Consider the following 20,239-nt stretch of genomic DNA (forward strand, 5'->3'; position numbering starts at 1 on the left):
AAAAATCATAATGTTTCTTTTTTTTGAGATAACTCATTGGTTCCAAATTGCTCATCAGGATTTTTGTGTTTGTGTGGTTTTGTTATTTTTATTTTTTTCATACCTGTGGCGCGATTTCATCAGACATGGTAGGTGTACATTATAAAATATTTGTTGAAGCCAACAGAGCCTTAAATTAGCATTTCAATGAAAGGGAAGACAGACCCTTACACAAAACTGCTGGTTCTGTCTCCACAGACTGGACTTGCGACCCGGGTCCAGAGCACTCTGGTGCGAAACAGATTGATGCTGGACAGGGGCAAGTTGTGATGACAAACGACAAGTCTGAAGCATTTTTTCTAAGAGAATCGACATGGACCCGGCTGGCTTCAGTCCCCATCAAACACATCTCAGTGGGACCTGCAGGAATCTGGGGAGTTGACAGTTCCAACAACGTCTACAAATATGGTGGCGGTGATTTTGTTCTTTCCAATGGTAACTCACATTACACTAACATTCCATTACCACTCAGATCACTTTTGAAACTGTTTGCAGAGGAGATAATGTGTAATTCCATTTGTTTTCAGGTCAGAGTCTGCACCAGGTGGATGCTGGAGGTCAAGACAAGATTGCTGGAGTCACCTCATCTTCCACTATTCATTGTCTGAGCAGTGCCGTTGCTTCAGGTTCTAAGCAAGGCGTCTCCCTGAGCTGGACCACCTTCCCTGGAGCATTGATGTATATCAGTTGTAGCTCATATGGATGCTGGGGGGTGAACTCTGGACAGCAGATCTACTTCACGGTAAATTCTCATATTCCTTGGGATTCAGTTGAATTTTTAGTCCTTTTTTGTTTGTAGAATAAGACAATACATGTGTTTTTTTTATGAATGACAGAAAACTGATTCCTGTCAAATTAGAGGATGGACACATGTGGAAGGAGGTGCAATTATGGTTGAAGCTGGGACTGATGGAACTGTCTTTGTGGTGACTGTACATGGAACTCTCTTTCAGAGGTGGGGAGTCAATCCTGTTATTCCGCTTTTACACATCATTTCAAGTGAAAACACATTCTTTTTTTATTCTTGTTTCAGACAAGTTATTTTTATTTTATTTTATTTTATTTTATCTTATTTTATTTTATTTTATTTTATTTTATTTTATTTTATTTTATTTTATTTATTTATTTTACTGCAATGTTTGAAAATCGTGTCTGTTTACACAGCAACAACTGCTGAAACGCTGAAATGTTCTTCCTCATGTTGGGCTGGAATTGGTGCTGTGGGTATTTTTTTCTTATGAAAGCGTGCAGATAACAATGTCATAAATGTCAACAATCGGAAAACATGGACAGTCCTACTGACTGACCAACAAAATAGATTGTTATTACAATAACTGTCAACTACAAAACTCCCAAGTCCAGGAGAATATAGACTGGGAGTCCTGACACTCTGGAGGCTGTTGTGATTGTCCATCTACAGAGCACGTGGAGAAGAAGTATTTACAGCTGTGGTGTGCATGTGCAGTCGTGGCAGGTCAAAAAGTTGCATTTTCCCCTGTTTCTGCAGATATGGTACAGCGGACTTTTCAAAAAGCTCTACTTTGGGACTGTTTTCACAATGTGTTTTAATGGGTCCGAGTACCATATTCATGTAAACAGATCCCAAAAACATAACCAAAGTTTTTTGTTAACACTTTAAAATGTCTGATAAACAGGTCTTCCATACAGTGAAAGGATATGGAGCAGGGAGAAGTGAGAAACTCTCCATGCTCCACCGTCATGTATTGCAACAAAAGAAATGAGACCAAAAAAAAAAAGATACATCAATTCAGATCACGGTTCCGAAGGGAGTCATGATTAGAAGTGAGAGACCAAAAAAAGCCAACCTGCACACATACATAGCAGAAAAACACGAGACAAGTTGCTATCAGACTAACGGATCAGTGGTTGCTGCCCTCAATCGGCGCTACACGCCATCACCATTAGTCATCAGCAGAAGAGAGGGGAGGAGACTTTGAGAGTTGGGGGGGGGGGGGGGGGGGGGGGGCGGTCATGTGTGCGAGTGTGTGCCCTATCAGTTCATCAGTCCATGTTTATGTGTGTGGTTGGCCTGTCCTCTCTGCGCTCCAGCTGGTGACCTCCGTTGCCATGGGGATGTCCTCCAAAGAAGCAGTCCAGAAAGGGGAGGGTGTGTTGTCGGGTCAGAGTCAGACAGTGGTGGGAGATAGAGAGCGACCTCGTGTCTTTATCTTCTTCTGGGAGATTGTTTGAATTCCAAGGGGCGCCAGATTCAGTCCGAAGGTTTCTTGGTATCTTGTTTTGGTCAGAAGGAGTCGTTGTGACCTTCCCGTTATCGCTGGTTCTCAACTGTTTCAGACAGAAGCTGAGTTGTACCTTCCCGTGTTAGAATCCATCTTGCGCCTCAAATCGTCCATAGTTCCAGCAAATTTGTCCATCCTTCGAAAGAGTTCGCAAACTCGGTCAGCCTCAGCTTTTGCCCGTTGATTTGAAAAGACCGTCCACCCTTGGACGTGTTTTGTGGTGGTGGCCTTCCTAATCTTCCAGAGGATCAGACCACAGCCCAGGCCAATCAGCAGCAGACCGATCATCATAAATCCGAAAATGTAGACATCTTCTGCATCCTCGACGCTCAGATTTGCCAGACAGATGATGGCTCTCCAGCTTCCGCGGGACTCCATCAAATACCCAGCATGCCGAGCCCCATCAGGGCAGACAGGCTCCCCTGCTCCTGCACTTCTTTGTGAGAAAATCGTATCAATTGCGTTGAGAGACCAGCTGATCAATTCCATCGTTGATGTTTGATTCTTCGAAGAAAATCAAGGCAGGTTGTTGCTCCAGTCAAACAGACGAGACAGAGTGCAGCAGCAGAGACAATAGGGAGGGAGAGAAACAAGCAGGAGCGATAGGAAAAGCGTCCGCCTCCTCCAAGAGCCAGCGAAGGAATGCCTTTTTTTTTTTTTTTTTTTCAAATGAATCAGAATCATTTTAAATCAGCTTGAAGCTTCACAAATATATGGGCAACTTTTTCTCAGCTAGTTCCTCAGATATCAGAAGTCACTGATTCTCCTTCATGTCACCCAGCAGAAACAAGTTAGTTTTGGGGACTTCTGATTAATAAAATTAAGTTTCCTGAAAAGTGAAAGTATCTATGTTTTCTTTTTACAGAACTGGCATCTCTGCTAATGTTCCACATGGTACTGGTTGGCTTCAACTCCCAATGTCAAAGAACATCAAGCACGCAAGCTATGACCTTGGGAACCTCTGGCTTGTGATGAATGGAGGACTCATCATGAAGTGCACTAAGTAATGTTTTCACTGGCAACACGACACTGTCAACATTCTCTGATCTGTTTTTTTTTTTTTTTGTCTAACTGTTAATGCAGTCAGAAATCATGGCTGCAAAGAAAAAGTCAACTGTAGGGTTTATAATAGAGGTGAGCCGAATGCACGTTTTAAACGAGTACTCATTACGGATAATGCATTTTTTTCGAATCTGAGTATAACCTGAGCATTGTCAGTCATTATTCGTACTCGTGCTGATGGGAGATCCTCACTGGTCTTTCATTCTGCTCCATGCTCGACTGAGACGACAGGATCCTTGTCAGACAAGCCAATCAGTGCTGGTAAATTAAAAATTAGGTTTTTTATTTCGTTGTAGTGTGCATTGTGCCTGAGGAAAACCTTTTAAAGTCGAAATGTCGTAAGACTGTGCACGCTTGGGTTTTTTTCTTTTTTTTGGGGGGGGGGTTAAGTTTCGTTTTCCCTCGCAGTTTTGTTTTTCCTTTTTTTCTCTTATTTTTCATATTAATTTGGGCTTGTGCTCCACCGGGAGGCTGTGATCTGTGAGAGAGAGATGATAACTGGGCCGAGGTTCACTACGATCGGCGCTGCAGCCACGGACAGGACCAGGAAGCTCAGCAGGGCGGATCAGAGATTTTCCGGGACACCGGGGAGATTCCGGTGGGGATCTGGGGGGGAGGCAGTCCCAACCCTAACCTTGCATAGCAGATGGGCCTGCCTGATTCAGTTCCTAAATCCTGCAGATCCCATCTTGTAGCGCTCCATAGACCAGTGATTTCACCGGGTTAAAATGTTGCCGGCCCAATCAGGAGAAAGAGGCGGGAGCTACGGGAGGAGCGGAAGTGACGAGAAGACGTGACGACAGAGGGAAGCGCATGAAAGTTTGAAAACAATGGCGGCATGCGAAGCGATCTCCGTGAACACGGCAACATCTGCAGTTTTATAGGAAAGCGACTCAATTTCTTCTTTGAAAGAGGAGCAAAGAACATCACTTAAAGTCTTTTTGTCAGGAAACGATGTCTACTGCTTCTCAGCAGCAGAGCACATAAGCTCCGTCACACCGTGGCTTGATGTGGATTGGTCTGTGGTGAGTGTGTCGCGTGTCAATCAGAACGGTCGTCCAATCTGCTTCTTCTTCGGTTCGAACGGTCGTCCAATCGTCAACTACGGATTGTTTTGAAGGTCCCGCCTCTGAAATCAAATCAGAAGAGCGGCTACCCAGATGGACTTGTGAAATATTTCCGTGGCGGACATATGAAACTGTCCATCTGGCGTGTCAGGTTATCCCAACCCAGGACAACATTTATAGAGAAGCTGTTATGTAAAATAATTCATACACTTAAAAATATTCATGTTCTGCCTCAATAAAAATACTTGTTCTGTAAATAGTTCTTTTACTATTGTGACAAAAAAAAAAAATCAAATCTTTATTCTGAGGCTGTTGTGTGAATGAATAATCATTTATATAACTTTAAAAATATTCATGTTGTGACTAAAATAAAAAAAACCTTGCACATTGTATCAGTGAAACGATTCTGTAAATAGTTTTCAAATAAAGAACAAATATAGCAACTTCTGAACAATCCATATCAATTTCAGACTTAAAATAGTGCGCCAATTTCTGCCCCACCCAATTTCCGGTTAAACCACGCCCACTTCCGTTTTAGGTCACGCCCCCTCCGAGTACAGATACGGATACAGATAATTTGGATGGGTAAACAGATACAGATACAGATAGTGGTGTACTCGCTCATCCCTAGTTTATAATCCTGGTGATTCACAATGTTCATTTATTGAAGAGAACTCATTGATTCATATTTGCTCATAACAATCTTTGTGTTTGTGTGGCTTTATTTTTTCGGGTGGCGGCATTTCACCAGACATGGTAGGTGTACATTTTAATTTGTTTTAGACTATAGAGGCTTAAGTAGTTTTTCTTTCAAAGAGAATACACACCCCTACACAAATCTGTTGGTTTTGTCTCCACAGGCTGGACCTGTGACCTGGGTCCACAGCACTCTGGTGCGACACAGATCGATGCTGGACAGGGACAAGTTGTGATGAGAAACGACAACTCTGAAGTGTTTTTTCTGATTGAATCGACATGGACCAAACTGAGTTCAGTCCCCCTCAAACACGTCTCAGTGGGACCTGCAGGAATCTGGGGAGTCGACAGTTCAGAAAAAGTCTACAAATATGTAGCTGGCGATTTCATTCTAATGAGTGGTAAATATGTGACAGTCTTTTAACCCTTTCCCTTCCACTCACAGCACAATGGGAACAGTTTGCAGAGATGATGTCCCTCTGTGTGTCCACAGGCCAGAGCTTGATTCAGCTGGATGCAGGAGGTGAAGGGCAGGTGGTTGGAGTCAACAGCTCTGCTTCCACTCACTGTCTGAAGAGTAGCTTTGCTTCAGCCTTCAATCAAGTTGGCTCTGTGAGCTGGGACAGTATTGAGATAACACGGCTTTATATCAGTTGCAACTCACATGGATGCTGGACAGTGATGCCATCCCACAAAATCTTCTTTATGGTAAATCCTTTGTTCATTTCTGGTTAAGCAGTGAATTCCTTCATTATTACTAATATACTGCTTTAAATTGTTTTTGTTTTTTTTTAAACGTCTGCTGCAGAAAATTAAGCCCGATTCTTGTGAGACGACCGACTGGACGGTCATAAACGGAGCAGCATCGATTGTTGAAGCTGGGACAGATGGATCTGTCTTTATGATAAACAAAGAGGGCCAGCTCTTTGAGAGGTGTGAACTTTGGCCCGTTTACATGACTACATATCAAGTTTTAGCATTTTCCTTTCAGAAAAGTTGAATTTCTACACTGCAACAGTTTTAAAACAAAGTCTGTTTAGACAGAAACCGCAGAAGCCAAGTTGTTTTCGGTGACTGTGATGTAAACAAAATTAAAGTGGGCCATTATTACTCCATATCCATGACATTGTCATTGTCATGGATATGGAGCCTTGATATTTGCAACTTGAAAGACTTTTAAAAACAGTGAAACCCATACAGTCAGAACAACTTTGATAAGGAAATTTTTACTGCATTGTATGCAGTTTTATTGAATGATGAACGGAATTGATACAAATTCATGTTTTCTCCCAACAGAACTGGAATCTCCTCTGCTTATCCAATGGGAACTGGTTGGAGTCTAATACCACTGACTAGCAACATGAGACACATCAGCTATGACCAGGGCGTCCTGTGGGCCATAAATGACATTGGTGCCATCCTGAAGTGCACAAAGTAATGTAATCACTGTCTTTGAAACACAGTCAACTCCATAGTGATTTGGGCACAGAAAATAAATAACCAGTGACTGATGTATGACATTATTGAGACTCAAACATTCATTGAATTTTGGCTGTACTCAATTCACAGTGTCTTGGTTTTAGGCTGTCATAGTTTCAATGACAATTTCAGTTAAAGCCAAAAGCAAAGGTTCTTTTCCAAAGACCAGATTGGTATTTAGTTATTTACCTGACGGTTTCGGCAGCTGTCAGCTGTCTTCTTCAGAGTGTTTGTCACGTGATGTTGTGGTGACGTATCTTGTCAGCTGATTTGTACAGGTTTTGGCGCTATTCTCCCACTCTGAAGAAGACAGCTGACAGCTGCCGAAACCGTCAGGTAAATAACTAAATACCAATCTGGTCTTTGGAAAAGAACCTTTGCTTTTGGATTATAACTTGGAAGACCAATGAACCTTTTTGGACTATTCAGTTAAAGCGTTTGACTCTTGCATTTCTCATGAATTATTATTAAAGATTCTTCTTGGTCATCTTTTGGGCTGTTTCCTGGTTTCAGAGTAGATCATCTCAATTTATGTCCAGTCTCATGTATTTTATTCATTATTTTTTTCAAAGCTCTTCTGTCCAGAACTGAAGCAGCAAAAAGGAGGTCTGGCTGTTGTAATGTGCCTGACATATTTACTCGTCCATGATGTGGAATAATGCTTTGTTTTCAAAGTTCTCAGGAACACAGTGTGAAGGCCGCTCTGTTTTGTCTGAAGTCACTTGGAAACAGTGTTTGCTAGTCTGGTGAGATCGAGCTATATGAGATGGCGTGGCCAGAAGTCATGCCAGAGTTGGGTTGGATTCTCCTCGGAGCAACAGCCTTGCTCTCAATCAGCTGATTTGTGTGTGCTTCCTTTGCAATCCTCAAATCCTCCTTGTGCAGCGTCAACACCTTGACTCGTCATCTTTGGCTCTGATTCACCAAAAATTCCACAACAGTCCAAGTGAAGTTTATAGGTATAAAGCTCCTCTTGATAATATGATATTTTTTTTATTTATTTATTTTGAATAATGATCTTGCTGGAAATGACAAGGGGACAGAAAGACAGAAAGGCAGAGTGCGAAGGAAACAAGTAAACAAACACTGTCGTGACACTGACACTCCAGATGACTGGCTACTTCACCTGCACAGAAATATAACAGAGAGCACCCAACAAATTTCTGCTATAGAACATTGCTGGCAGTTATCTGGGACATGCAAACTGAGGATCAAGGTATTAAATTACAAACCAGGACATCAGGAGAGACCTAATACAGATAGCCATTAGTCTAACCCACCATAAGACAAGAAGGTGACTGAGTCCACATGCAGAATATGAAGAGTGATTAAAACTCAGCGTGATCATGCCTATATGACCTCTGACCTCAGAGAAGACTGGCTGCAGTCCCAGAAACCAGACCCCAGCCACCACCCCAGCCACCGGGAGCCGGGAACCCTGGCAGGTCAAAATTATTTACAGAAAAAGAAGGTCATACACTGTTAGTTTATCATCATTTCATATTAGAGTTTGATTTATTTAGGCTATTTCCTGAGTTGTGAGTGTGTGGGTGGGTGTCAGGTGTGCTTTGTAACGCTGGGCGGGGAACCTATATTAGTCCATGATAGTGAAGGTCTGAACAAACAATCTCTTTCAAAGGATGATTATGACACCCCCCCCCCCCCCCCCCCCCAAAAAAAAAAAAAAAAAATACTAATTTAAAGAACCCCACTCCTGCACTCACACATACTTGCTACTCAGAAACAGAAAGAAAATACAAAATAATCTGTAATATTAAATGATAATAACCTAACACTGTATGAGCTTCTTTCCCTACAAATAATCTGCACTGAAAGAAAAGATAAACAGCATCTCCTTTGCAGTTTAGTTTTGAAGACCTGAATTTTTCCTGTCATCCAGAATTTCTCCTGAATTGCATGTTTTAGTAATGGAAGCATCAAACTAGGCCTTTTTCCTCTCGTTCCTTCTTACCCTTACTCGACTCTGTTCGACCTGGTTCTTGCGTGTTTCCGTTATGTATTCTTATGCCATACTAGGTACTTTTGTGGTATCCACTCAGCCAAGCTTCTCTGTGGTTCCAAGCAGGGCCGTGAAGTTGACGCCGGCAGACAGGTGGCCGCTGATTGGGCAGGGCATGACGTCAGTAGAGGTCACAGTAGACTCATGGATTCATCCCTGACACTTTTAAAACCAGTGCAGTGACTGGGTTTTATCAATTTTATTACATTTTCTTTCTACCATGGATGCTCCTAAATTTACCTTGCGCTACCCGCAATGACAAAAATCTACCAGGAGATCGGAAGATGAAGGACGCCCATGGCTACCAAAGGTCTGTGAGGCAGTAGAGAAGCTCAAAAAGTGACTATTTAAGACCATAGTGGCCGGATTGGGTCGAACCACAAGGAACATCGAGTTACGAGATGGACGCTATAAAGGCATATTTACAACCTGTGAGCAACAGCAGCAAATTTGGCGTTTACTCGGCCACGGCTGTGTTAGGCTGGTGATTGTTTATGACTTAAAACTTCTTTTTTTTTAATGTTACTAAAGCAGGTGGTCGTAAGGTCACAAAGAGCAAACAGAGATAATTTGCAAGTGATGTTGTGGTCTTCCTTATGCAGACAGAGCTAGCTGATTATCCACAGCTGGATGATGAGCCATCGATGCCAACTCCTTTCTCTGTTTGTATTTTAATTTTGTTTGAGCCAGTGTTTCTTATTCCTGTTCCTCAGCTCCCCTGCCTCAATCCCTCCACGAGCAGCTGCATCAACACCAGGACGTCCAACACAACGCAACAATGAGCTGTCACTGGTCAGGAAGACCACAGCATCAATTGCTCAGGTGGAAGTACAGATAAAGTGCCAAACAAGTCATAAAGTAGTTATCACAACTCAAATTGATTTTCCTCCATTGGTGAATTTCTGGCTCATTTCTGTTCAACTGCCAAAATTAGTGAAGACCATATAGCAATATTAGACCTTAAACCTGACAGAGGGATGCTGAGGACAGTGACAAGTGAAGAGGTGAGCTATGAAACTCCAGATGCATTCACAGCACTATTTATGATTTTCTTTGTTATTTTTTTTGTGTGTGTTTGTATTACACAGTGTTGTACTCTGATGCATGGAAGTTACTTTGTGTGCATAGGAATAATTACAGTTTCATTGGCAGTATGGTCACAGTGTGTGATATCAAAACTTTATTTACTTTCTCTTTCAAGAATTGAGCCAAACCAAAGGCGAAAAACTGTAGTATAGAAAGTCATTTTGATTCCACAGCAAAGACAATTTTTTTCAAAAGTAGACTATAACTCTTGTAGAGCCGACCAGTGTGACAGACAACATCATGAATTGTTTTCTTAAAAAAACACTCACTTGGATGAATTGTGGATAGAAAACAGAGGAATGATCTTATGGGCTAGCTTCACCTTGTTGCCTGGATAAATGTTCAAGAATGAATCATCTTACTTTGTTCAGGGTTTTAGTGTCAGCATATGCATGAGTTGACAACAAGGAAGAACAATGTCTTAAAAACAAGATAAAGTTCAGGAATCTCATTATGTAATCAATGCTAGGATTCATCATCTCTGGTATAAACCGCATAGATTTAATGAATAAGCAGTGGATCAACATGACAGCACTGCTTTATTTGTGAAAATAGTGGACACACCTGCAAGGAAGTCCAGAAGAACCTGAGGAAGAGATCAGAGCGCCACCTGCTGATACAAGGATACTGAAAGATAATTTGACAATATTTATTTCAAATCAGGGAATACACCCCTGAATGGCTATAGAAGTAGTTATTCACCTGCAAATGGCCCAACATGACCTCTGCCCTCCAAATCCAGTACTGTACTCGCTGGTTCTGCTGCTGAGCAGAGGAGATACAGGAAGGACTTACAGCAGGTGGTGAGCGCAGCAGAGCAGTATCATGAACAGATACCTACTTCCCCTCCGAGAAAGAACATGAGCTGTAGTATAAAGGAGAGTTGGAAGATTTTTGTTGCTCGAGCCGAAATCCTTACTGTGAAATCTTTGACTAGCGAGGGAACAAAAAACGCCAGATCAAAACTCAAGGTTTACATTTATTCAGTCATGTACTACAACATCACATGGAATGCCTCCATCCAGATTTGAGGACTCTGTCTTCACCTGCTCCTCTCATGGTCCCCGGGAGCGAGAGAGTCCTGACCTTCCTCCCATTCAACTTAAAAATGTTCCGATGTGGGCCCCCAGTCCTCTGTCATTTTATTGCCTTTTCATTCACTTCTCTTCTTATCAGTTCTTTTCATCAGCAGCTGGCTGTTATCTGATCTCATGGTTTCTCTGGCTCCGTTTTATCATCATCCCTCCAGGGCTTGGCTCCGGGCTTTTGATCTTCTTCCTAGTTTGTTTTTTTCCCTTAATTATCCCCCCATAAACGTTATTGTGATGACAAGCAAAAATCAACCACATTTCTGCAAGGGGGTTTGACTCTATAGACCCTATCTATTTGATCTCACATTCAAAAGAAGTTTGCAGTGTGTGTCTTTAGCAATATCAATCATTTCATATCTCTGCAATACTTTTGACCTGTGTTTGTATTAAATATGGGGATACTATTACATTTTTTGTCAAGCATGTCGCTACTGTACTTCCTTGTTTGACTCTTTCCCTGACTCTGTTTCCACGCCCGTGCTGGACAGGTGGACACGTGTTGGAAATTCAAAGTCATTTTGAAAGACCTCTGATGTAATCCAGCCTATAATGCAAACCAAACAGCATCTTATGTAATTCGTTCTTTCACTCATCATCGTGATTGTTACAATGAGCTGATCATTTATATTGTGAGTCAGTCTACCAACCACAACCTTCCTTTATAGACCCAGACGGGAAAGAAGAAGTCATTAACATCATGTGATCTGAAAGAAACTGAAATCCTGAGCAGTGTTCTTAAACACCAGCGGTTTATTGAATGGTTGTATTGAGCATTGGCTTCAGATGTAAACAGCTTCACAGCTTTACTGGACACGTTTCACCTCGGATTTACTTCTCTAAAAACAATTTTTTGGTTTCAAGTGACAGCTTTATTTTCCTTCACCATGGGCTCATCACTGGTAAGAATGCTTTATACCTTTCGATTTTTTGATGATTAAATTAAACACATCAAGGATTTTTTTATGTTCTCATTGGTTGTGAATACTGACAAAGATGCGTTTGTTTGTGCAAACTTTTCTTTATTTAGACACACTTACAGATACCTCCAAGTAAGTCAATTTATATTTCACAGACTCCAAAATTAACATGAAAAAAGAAAATAAATGGCAATCACACAATATTAGAGGAAAATGTGAGTTATGGATGTGTGCTTGTCTTGACAGCTCTTGATAAACCATGGCGAGACGTATCATGGGGGTGAGTATTTGGGCATAGCAACACTAACACAACAACAACAAATATTTGTAGCTTTTGAAAGATGTGGTCAAGTGAAGTTTATACTTATTTTGAACAGGAAGAAAAAGAAAGACCTTGACTATGTGAAGAAGTTTAAGCCTCATTCAAAAGCCAAACATCTCAGAGTTCTGCTCCATGGACCACCAGGCTCTGGAAAGTCCAGTTTCATCGACTCGGTTGACAGCGCTCTGCGAGGAAGAATTTCAACTCGAGCTTTGGCAGACAGCAACTATGACAGCAGCTTCTCTCAGGAAGTATGAAGAACTTGTCATATAATGTGTTCTGTTATTTATTCAATTAAAGTCAGAACAAAAGGTCGAGAGTTTTCTCAAGTTTTTTTTTTGTTTTTTGTTTTGTTTTTTTCAGCCTAAAGCAGAACTTCTCATTTTTTGAGCAACTCATTAACAATTGTCTGAAGTGGAGAAACAAATAGCACATCTTTACATTGTCATCACTTGTTTCAATTTGCAGTACAAAAGTTATCCAATCCAGAAACAAAAGCCAGGAACCTTCTACCCCATCATCTTCAGTGACACCATGGGTATTGAGAAGGGCTCTGCGAGAGGAATTGATGTGAAAAATATCAACCTGATCATGGAAGGACACGTCAATGAAGGATGCAAGGTATGAAAATGATGGTGTTCATCCTTCCTCTTTCTTTATTTAGCAAGAACGTCAAACACAGCTCTATAAATAAAATTTGTTCATCTCAGAAAAAAAAAACATGAGAATACGTAATTATACAAACATATAAAAACTGTATATAAGTGCGAATGTGATTTTAATTTCTTTTTTTTTTCTTCCCCCAGCTCCTTCCTGGCAGCGTCCCAAAAGGACAGTACTACAAAAAAAATCCTACCATAAATGACAAAGTTCATGTTCTGGTTTGTGTTGTTTCTGCCGCCACAGCAAACCTGATGGATCATGATTCTGTTCACAAGATGAAGGAGGTCAGAGAGGAAGCCCGGGCCTTAGGTAAGTGTATAGAAGACATGTGGAACCAGATCTACTGTGAGGTGTGCATGTTTATAGATAATTTTCAATCAGCAATAAGAATCATAGTATCTCAAAACCATATGATAACAACAACAGAGAGTTTTTGACTCACACGCAACACCGAGAGTATATAATATCCCAACAGCAGCGCCAATCTGATGTGGAGAGAATTAAAAAAACAAAAAATAGCACTCACCCATCACTTGTAAGTGAAATCCTTCCTGCAATCTTTTTTTGGTTGAAGAGCTGTACGGCCAGCAAAACCACTTGTTGTGCTCCAAGCTAGCTGGCAGCCAGTCACACCTTTCCCATCATAAAATAACGCACAACGCTTTTGTTGGTTTGTGTTAGCCCATCCATTTCAGGCGTCAGCCTTCCCGTGTTTATAATTACCATTTTTTCTGCAAATGGGTGCCTTGAAAACGGCACCCAAACCAGGTTCATAATTGCATCTCCCGGTCTTTCTTTTATCTCAGCCGCCATCGTCTTCCAGAAATGTCAAACGTGCGTCAGCATCATCACGCAGCTGTCATCAGGCAGCAGGGCTAGCCCTGTCAAAAATGACACACATAATTGGAAGGTCATTCTGAAATGTGCCTGGAGTCAATTACTTGATCAGTTTGTAATTTTATCCAGAAAATCACTGACCAATCAGTGAAGCTCATCTGAAAGACCCCGCCTTAGAATCTGTAGAAACCTCAGCTATCTGTCAATTATAACACACCAAAATCTGACTGGCTGATGACACAACGTGACACATTATAGTAGCAGATGGATCCAAGGCAGCTAATGGAGCTCCAGCTGCCACAGCGGAGGGGCCAGAGCTGCACTGTGTTTAAGGATACAGGACATTTGATCTCGACTTAATTTAACTTTCATTTTCTGAATAAAATTACAAACTGACTCCAGGCACATTTCAGAATGACCTTCCAATTATGTGTGTCATTTTTGACAGGGCTAGCCCTGCTGCCTCTGACTGCACGCCACTGCTTAAACGTGATTTTAGCCTTAATGTGACGGTTAAAGGTGCATTAAGGAGTTTTTCAACTTTAAAAATAGTTATTTTCCACCATAAATATGTTACGAATATTCAATGATGTGTACAATGTGCCCTGATATATTCATTGTAAGTACTGCTAACAACGTTAAATTGTCACTTGAAAGTTGCAGTGCTGGTCCGGCACCAGAATTTTTTTGTTTTTGTTTTTTTGGAGAGAATTTGAGATGATGTGACGTAATGCGCGCTCCCGCTGGCCTGACTTCCCTAAGTTTCGTTTTTACTTCGCCAGATGCTTAACGAGCAGCAACCTAGCAGTATTGAGGATGGAGCTTCCAGAAAGTAAGAAAGGACTGGCTTCTGGCACTGCCACAACTCGAGCACAGACCCCACCAGGCAAAATAAACTTAAATTTTACTCGAGCGCTACTAAAAGAGCGAGGAAGGAGTTCCCCTCTTCCATGCACTTACATGGACCTAAGCCACAGACGCGAGCGTTTCACTAAGCTGCAGTTACGCCCAAGGCCTGCAGCGGCCGTTGTTTCATATAAAATGGGCACACTCCTTAAAGGTGCATTAAGGAGTTTTACAACCTTAAAAATACTTATTTTCCACCATAAATATGTTACACATTTTTAATGATGTGTACAATGTGCCCTGACATATTCATTACAAGTACCTCTAACAGCGCTAAATTGTCACTTGAAAGTTGCAGTGCCGGTCTGGCACCAGAGTTTTTTTGGGGAGAATTTGAAAGGAATGACGTAATGCACACTCTGGCTGGCCTGATTTAGTTAGGTTTTGTTTTGTCCGCCATTACTCCGCCAGATGCTTAGTGAGCAACAACTGAGCAGGATCTTCCAGAAAGTAAGAACAGACTGGCTTCTAGCACTGCCACAGCTCCACACAGACTCCACCAGGTAAAAGAAACTTAAATCTTACTTGAGCGCTACTAAAAGAGCGAGGAAGGAGTTCCCCTGTTCCGTGCACGCAAGCCACAGGGACGAGTTTTTCACTAAGCTGCATTACGCCCAAGGCCTGCAGGGGGCACTGTTTCGCATAAAACGTGCAAACTCCTTAATGCACCTTTAATGCACCTTTAAAGATTAGGACGTGATAAAGACACAGAACACCTGGGAAGACCATTTTTAAACTTTTTATTTTGCATTAGGGTCACATGGTGGCACATGTCACAGGCCCTGGGTTCAAATACCAGACAGAGCATTTCTCTGTGGCATTTGCATGTTCTCCCAGTGTGAGTGTGTATTTCCTCCAGGTTCACTGGTTTCCCACAGTCAAAAAATCTGCATGTGAGGTTAATTTGTGATCCAAAATCTACTCCTATTATATCATTACTAGTGATGTAACATCCACCACTACAAAAAGATATCCCACTTTGGAATTTTAGACACGAAACAAAGTTTCAAATTGGAAACCTCAGCATAAACTTTGAGGAAACTGAATGCATTGAGTTTTTTTTTTCTCTTTCTCTTTCCTTGAAGGAATCCCTCAAATAGCTATCCTCACCAAAATTGATCAAGCCTGTCCTGAGGTCAAACAAGATGTCAAGAATGTCTACAAGAGCAGGTACCTGAAAGAGCAGGTCAGTAGTTTTTTTTTTCTTTTTTTTTAAGCACGAAAACAATAGTGCAACATCAGCTGAACTATTCCAGTGATTTAGAAAAGTATATTACACTTGCAGCAAAATCAACAGTAATTCTTAAAAAAAGAAAAAAAGAGCTTTTCTTCAATGTTGTTTTGTTGAAACAGGTGGAAAAACTGAGTGCCACCCTGGGGATTCCTATAAACTGCATCTTCTTGGTGAAGAATTACAGCACAGAGACCGAAACAGATGAGAATACTGACACACTGATACTGAACACAGTGAGAAAGATCATTGACTATGGAGAAGACTTCCTCAATGACAACTGTTAGTGATTCATAGTTCAGACCAAAAGAATAAGATGCATGCACTCTCCTCTTTACAACTTTGATTACTTGCTGGGTGGAAGGCTTGAGTGTGAAAATCACTGATAAGCAGTGCAAAAAAGTCTTCACGAATTTTCATTCTTCTACTATATGGACAATTGTCACTTTTATACATTTTACATTTGTCGAGGTTGAGACTGTCAAAAAATGTTCCCATCTGTAATACTGTCAGTGGGACCCAGTTCCTACTTTATATGGAGTGAGGTTAGCTGCTGTGGAACTGTCAGACACCTGTTATGTTACTGTTTGTGACACTGCTGGCACAACGGTTAATCCTGTTCAATTTGAAACAAAAGGCAACCCCCACTCACTCGGTTTTAAAGGGGACATATTATGTCTTTTTTCACTTTGTGAAGAGTTTCTTATAGTAGTATGTGTTGCCATAGCCTCAATATGACGTTCAAATTTGAAAACTGTTTCCTCCCTGTCTTGCTACACCACATTTTGTGAAAATGAAACTGAAACTGAAGCCGAAACGGCCGAGTTTGTTTGGTCCACTTATCCTGAAAGAAGCGGATTAACTCCTTCCCCTGACTGTGCCCCCACCATGTGTGTCTGTGTGTGTGAGAGTGGGTGTGGACGAGGGCTGTCGTGGTAAACCGGTATTGACGATAATCGTGGTATTAAAAAAATGAAATTTCAATATCGTGTCCAAAATTCGCACATGACAATATCGCATCGAGGATCTAGTGCCACTTGAAATGTGTTGAAGTGTATTTTCAAAATCCGCTCCTGTTCTTCCGCCCTGCTTTGTCTCCCTCCTGCAGCACCCCCCCCCCCCCCCCCCCCCCCCCCTCCCCCTCCCCTCACATATAAACACAGCAGAGCAGCGGTAGCGGCCCGGCTCCTAGCTAGCCTGGCTCCCAGTTAGCGAGCGTCACGAGTGAACTAAACATGTCGGCGATGGTCGACAACGACAGCGAGGCGCTCTATCCTAACCCGAAAAAAGTGTGTTTAGCAACACTGACTGCACGTTGATGCAAGCTGGGTAGTAGTGGGGCCCCGTTAGGTCGGTTCCAGACGTGTCATTGTAATGTGTCCGGGGGGTTTCAAGTTGTGTCGCTGATATCCGCCGTCTTCTCCGCCGACCCCCTTCTAGCAACTAACCGGTGAGTACTCGGAAAAGGGCCCCATGAGGGGGATTTTCGACACGTTGTCATTGCAGCGTCTAGTGTAGCGCCTTAAATTTGTCATTGAAATTGACTGATGTCAGCCGTCCCTCGGGGCCCCCTTCAGTTCGGGGCCCTAGCCAGTAGCGGCGCCTCTGGCTGGAGAGAAGCAGCTGCTGCGCTCATTCCAACTCCGATTTAAACAAACAAACAAACAAAATCCTCGGCAGTGTGGTGGTGGTACAGGATTTCACCCCAACAGGGCCCGAGGGTTTTCATAACCCACCAACCCTACGTAAATGACGCCTCTGCTGTGGATCCTCTGTTCATCAGTTCATCAGATTTTAATTTGTTGAGTGTAACTCCACTTTTGTTATGCAGCTGTACAGTTACTGTTCTCATATAGTTTCAACACCTCATTTGAAAGGTATTCTGAATGTAATTCATCTGGGAAAAGAGAGAAAACAAACAGAAATAAAATTAAAGATGAATCTGAATGTTTGTACCATTATTAGTTAAATTTTTGCTGATATCATGATAATATTGTTATTGTGATATTTTTTGCCCATGATAATCGTGAAGAGAAAATTTGATATCGTGACAGCCCTCGTGTGGACCCATGCGTTCAAGTGCATACTGGAAAGCAGGTTTCAGAAAACGCCTGTTCTGAGGAAGGCTCGTCAGAGCCACTTTTTAGATCACTGAAACTCCGAACAAAGGATGAATTTGGGATGAACTTAAATAGTATTTTTTGGGCTTCTGAGACCTATATGGCGTGACTGAAAAATAGCATCATATGCCCCCTTTAATATCAGAAATAATGGGACTCCTGAAACTGGAAACAAAGAGGTTTCTTTTAAGGGAGAAAATGGATGTTTTAATTTAATTTGGCAGTCCCTCATTACCTTTTTTTTTGCACAGCAAATGTACAACTGTTGAACTTGTTAAAACTACTGTGTGAATGAAATCTTATGTTCGTTTGTTGTTGTTTGATTTCTTTACAAATGAACCTGACTCATTTAACATGCAATCTTTTTGAAAAAATATTAATAAAGATATTAAAAGAGGATATTTTGGTTCAGAAAAGTAAAAATGTATTGTTTGTTTTTGAGTTAGACTCTTGAATCATGTTGTTGATTGTAGATTGTGATGGCAAGTTTCTGCTGTTGTACTGCTAAAATAAATATTTGCTTGGGAGGTTACAGACTCGGTGTGCGTGTGTGTGTGTGTGTGTGTGCCTCCTTATGCTTCACCTGTCAACAGAGAGTGTTTGATCTGTTTCACCTGTCCTGTCACTCTATATAAACAGTGGTGACCTGCAACTGAGTCACCTGTTTCACAAAGGCAGTAACACCGTCCATTGACCTGTCAACAGTCAGCTCCTCCGAAACTGTCTTCATTGCCTGTTTGAGAACCTCGGTGTCAGTGACTACCCTGTCGTGTTGTGAGAGCACCCCGTTGCTTTCAAAGACACACCACTTAAAAGCAGCACATTGTTCACTTTGCTACTGACATCTCAATCAGGAGGTTCACATGGCATACATGCACATGTACACACATACACACACACACACATTATTCATCCCAAACTATAAATTGTGAACATTTTTGTGACAGCTGCAGTCACTTTCCTTTTATTTTTTAATGATTGATTTATCATCGTCTGTTTTGTTGTTATAGCCAATTGCCGAATCAAGATGGATACTGAAAGCCACTTTGGTAGTACTGATTTCAAATCACACAACAAACCCCTGAAAGACAATTTAAGTGGTTATTCACCTGGAAATTTCCCCTAAAATGAGCTCTGCCCTCCAAATCCAGTAATGTACTCTCTCTGGTTCTGCTGCTGAGCTACAGATACAGATACAGATACAGGAGCGACTTACTACAGGTGGTGAGCATGGCAGAGCAGCTTTATTAACAGATACCTACTTCCCCTCAGAGAAAGAAGATGAGCTGTAGTATAAAGGAGCTTTGTAATATTATTCTTTATCAAGCCGAAATCCTTACTGTGAAATCTGGAGAGGGAACGAAAACGCCAGATCAAAATTAAAGGTTTGCCTTTATTCAGCCTCATTCTACAACATCACATGAAATGTCTTCACCTAAATTTGAGGACTGTCTTCACCTGCTCTTTTCATGGTTCCCAGGAGCGAAAGAGTCCTAAACTTCCTCCCATTCAACTTAAAAATGTTCCTATGTGGGCTCCCAATCCTTTCTGTCATTTTATTGCCTTGTCTGCCTTTTCATTCACTCCTCTTCTTATCAGTTAACTTCATCAGAAGTGGGCTGTTATCTGATCTCATGGTTTCTCTGGTTCCATGTTATCACTGTCCCTCCTGGCCTTGGCTCTGGGTCGTTGATCTTCTCCTCAATGTCTGCTCTGTCATGGTGCTGGGTTGTACGAGAAGCAATTTCCCATTGGAAAAAAAAAAGAAAACCAACTTGTGTTGAAGCACTGATATCACATCACTCGCGGATGTTGACAGTGAATTCCCATGGTGCTGGCAGGCTGTGCGCATATTGTCTGTGTAAAACCACAATAAATGCCATAAAGTTCTACAGAGTCAGCGGAGGGGTGTCGTGCATTAGACACATACGGTGTTCTGTTTTCCTATAATTCGGTCTGATTTCGTTACATCTCTAGCTGTCGCGGACTGTGGGCTGTTTGAGTTTATAACAAAAGGTGTTTCGGATTAAATTCCATGGGAATTTGCCCCCCCACGAGCGTGTATGTATTCGTAAAGCAGTGTAAAAACCAACTAAATCTTCATTTCCACCCATAACTTTGAACAGAAAGGTACTTGGACTGTTCAATCAGGAAAACCAGGAGGAAGTTATTTATCACCGTCAAAGAACCTGTAGTGCTGCCACATACAGTATGTAATGACTGACAATGAGGTAGACTAAATGGGTATAGCAGAGAAGAAAGTTTCTGAAGTGGAGAATACACAAGAAAGAGAAGTTGTTGAGTAAATTATTACTTATTGCTTGCATGCCATTGTGAAACTGATGTAATGCTTATAATGATTCTTCACTTACAGTTTTGTTGAGTAACTTATTTTATCTTGGAGATGAGATCATGGCTTCATGTTGTATTTTTATAGCAGCA

At 41.6% G+C, this 20,239-nt stretch overlaps 2 protein-coding genes across 2 annotated transcripts; both read left to right on the top strand.

Annotated features, from left to right (window-relative positions):
- Positions 1 to 125: 125 nt before the first annotated feature.
- On the top strand, positions 126 to 3,307 carry LOC115404707 (fish-egg lectin-like). The gene is made up of 5 exons (XM_030114101.1): positions 126 to 132; positions 238 to 474; positions 567 to 781; positions 876 to 994; positions 3,166 to 3,307. Exons 1-5 carry the CDS (start codon positions 126 to 128, stop codon positions 3,305 to 3,307), a joined length of 720 nt encoding a protein of 239 aa, XP_029969961.1.
- Positions 3,308 to 4,200: 893 nt separating this feature from the next.
- Positions 4,201 to 9,406, top strand: LOC115404709 (fish-egg lectin-like). Its single transcript, XM_030114102.1, has 7 exons — positions 4,201 to 4,216; positions 5,290 to 5,526; positions 5,619 to 5,833; positions 5,934 to 6,058; positions 6,422 to 6,559; positions 7,976 to 8,045; positions 9,338 to 9,406. Exons 1-7 carry the CDS (start codon positions 4,201 to 4,203, stop codon positions 9,404 to 9,406), a joined length of 870 nt encoding a protein of 289 aa, XP_029969962.1.
- Positions 9,407 to 20,239: the final 10,833 nt, after the last annotated feature.

The sequence above is a fragment of the Salarias fasciatus genome, chromosome 17 (assembly GCF_902148845.1).
Source record: "Salarias fasciatus chromosome 17, fSalaFa1.1, whole genome shotgun sequence".
Lineage (NCBI taxonomy): Eukaryota > Metazoa > Chordata > Actinopteri > Blenniiformes > Blenniidae > Salarias > Salarias fasciatus.

Coding starts and splice junctions, on each gene's coding strand:
- LOC115404707 (XM_030114101.1), top strand. Junction 782..875: donor GACAGCAGATCTACTTCACG/GTAAATTCTCAT, acceptor TATGAATGACAG/AAAACTGATTCCTGTCAAAT. Junction 995..3,165: donor CATGGAACTCTCTTTCAGAG/GTGGGGAGTCAA, acceptor TTCTTTTTACAG/AACTGGCATCTCTGCTAATG.
- LOC115404709 (XM_030114102.1), top strand. Junction 5,834..5,933: donor CCCACAAAATCTTCTTTATG/GTAAATCCTTTG, acceptor CGTCTGCTGCAG/AAAATTAAGCCCGATTCTTG. Junction 6,560..7,975: donor GCCATCCTGAAGTGCACAAA/GTAATGTAATCA, acceptor CTCTGACCTCAG/AGAAGACTGGCTGCAGTCCC.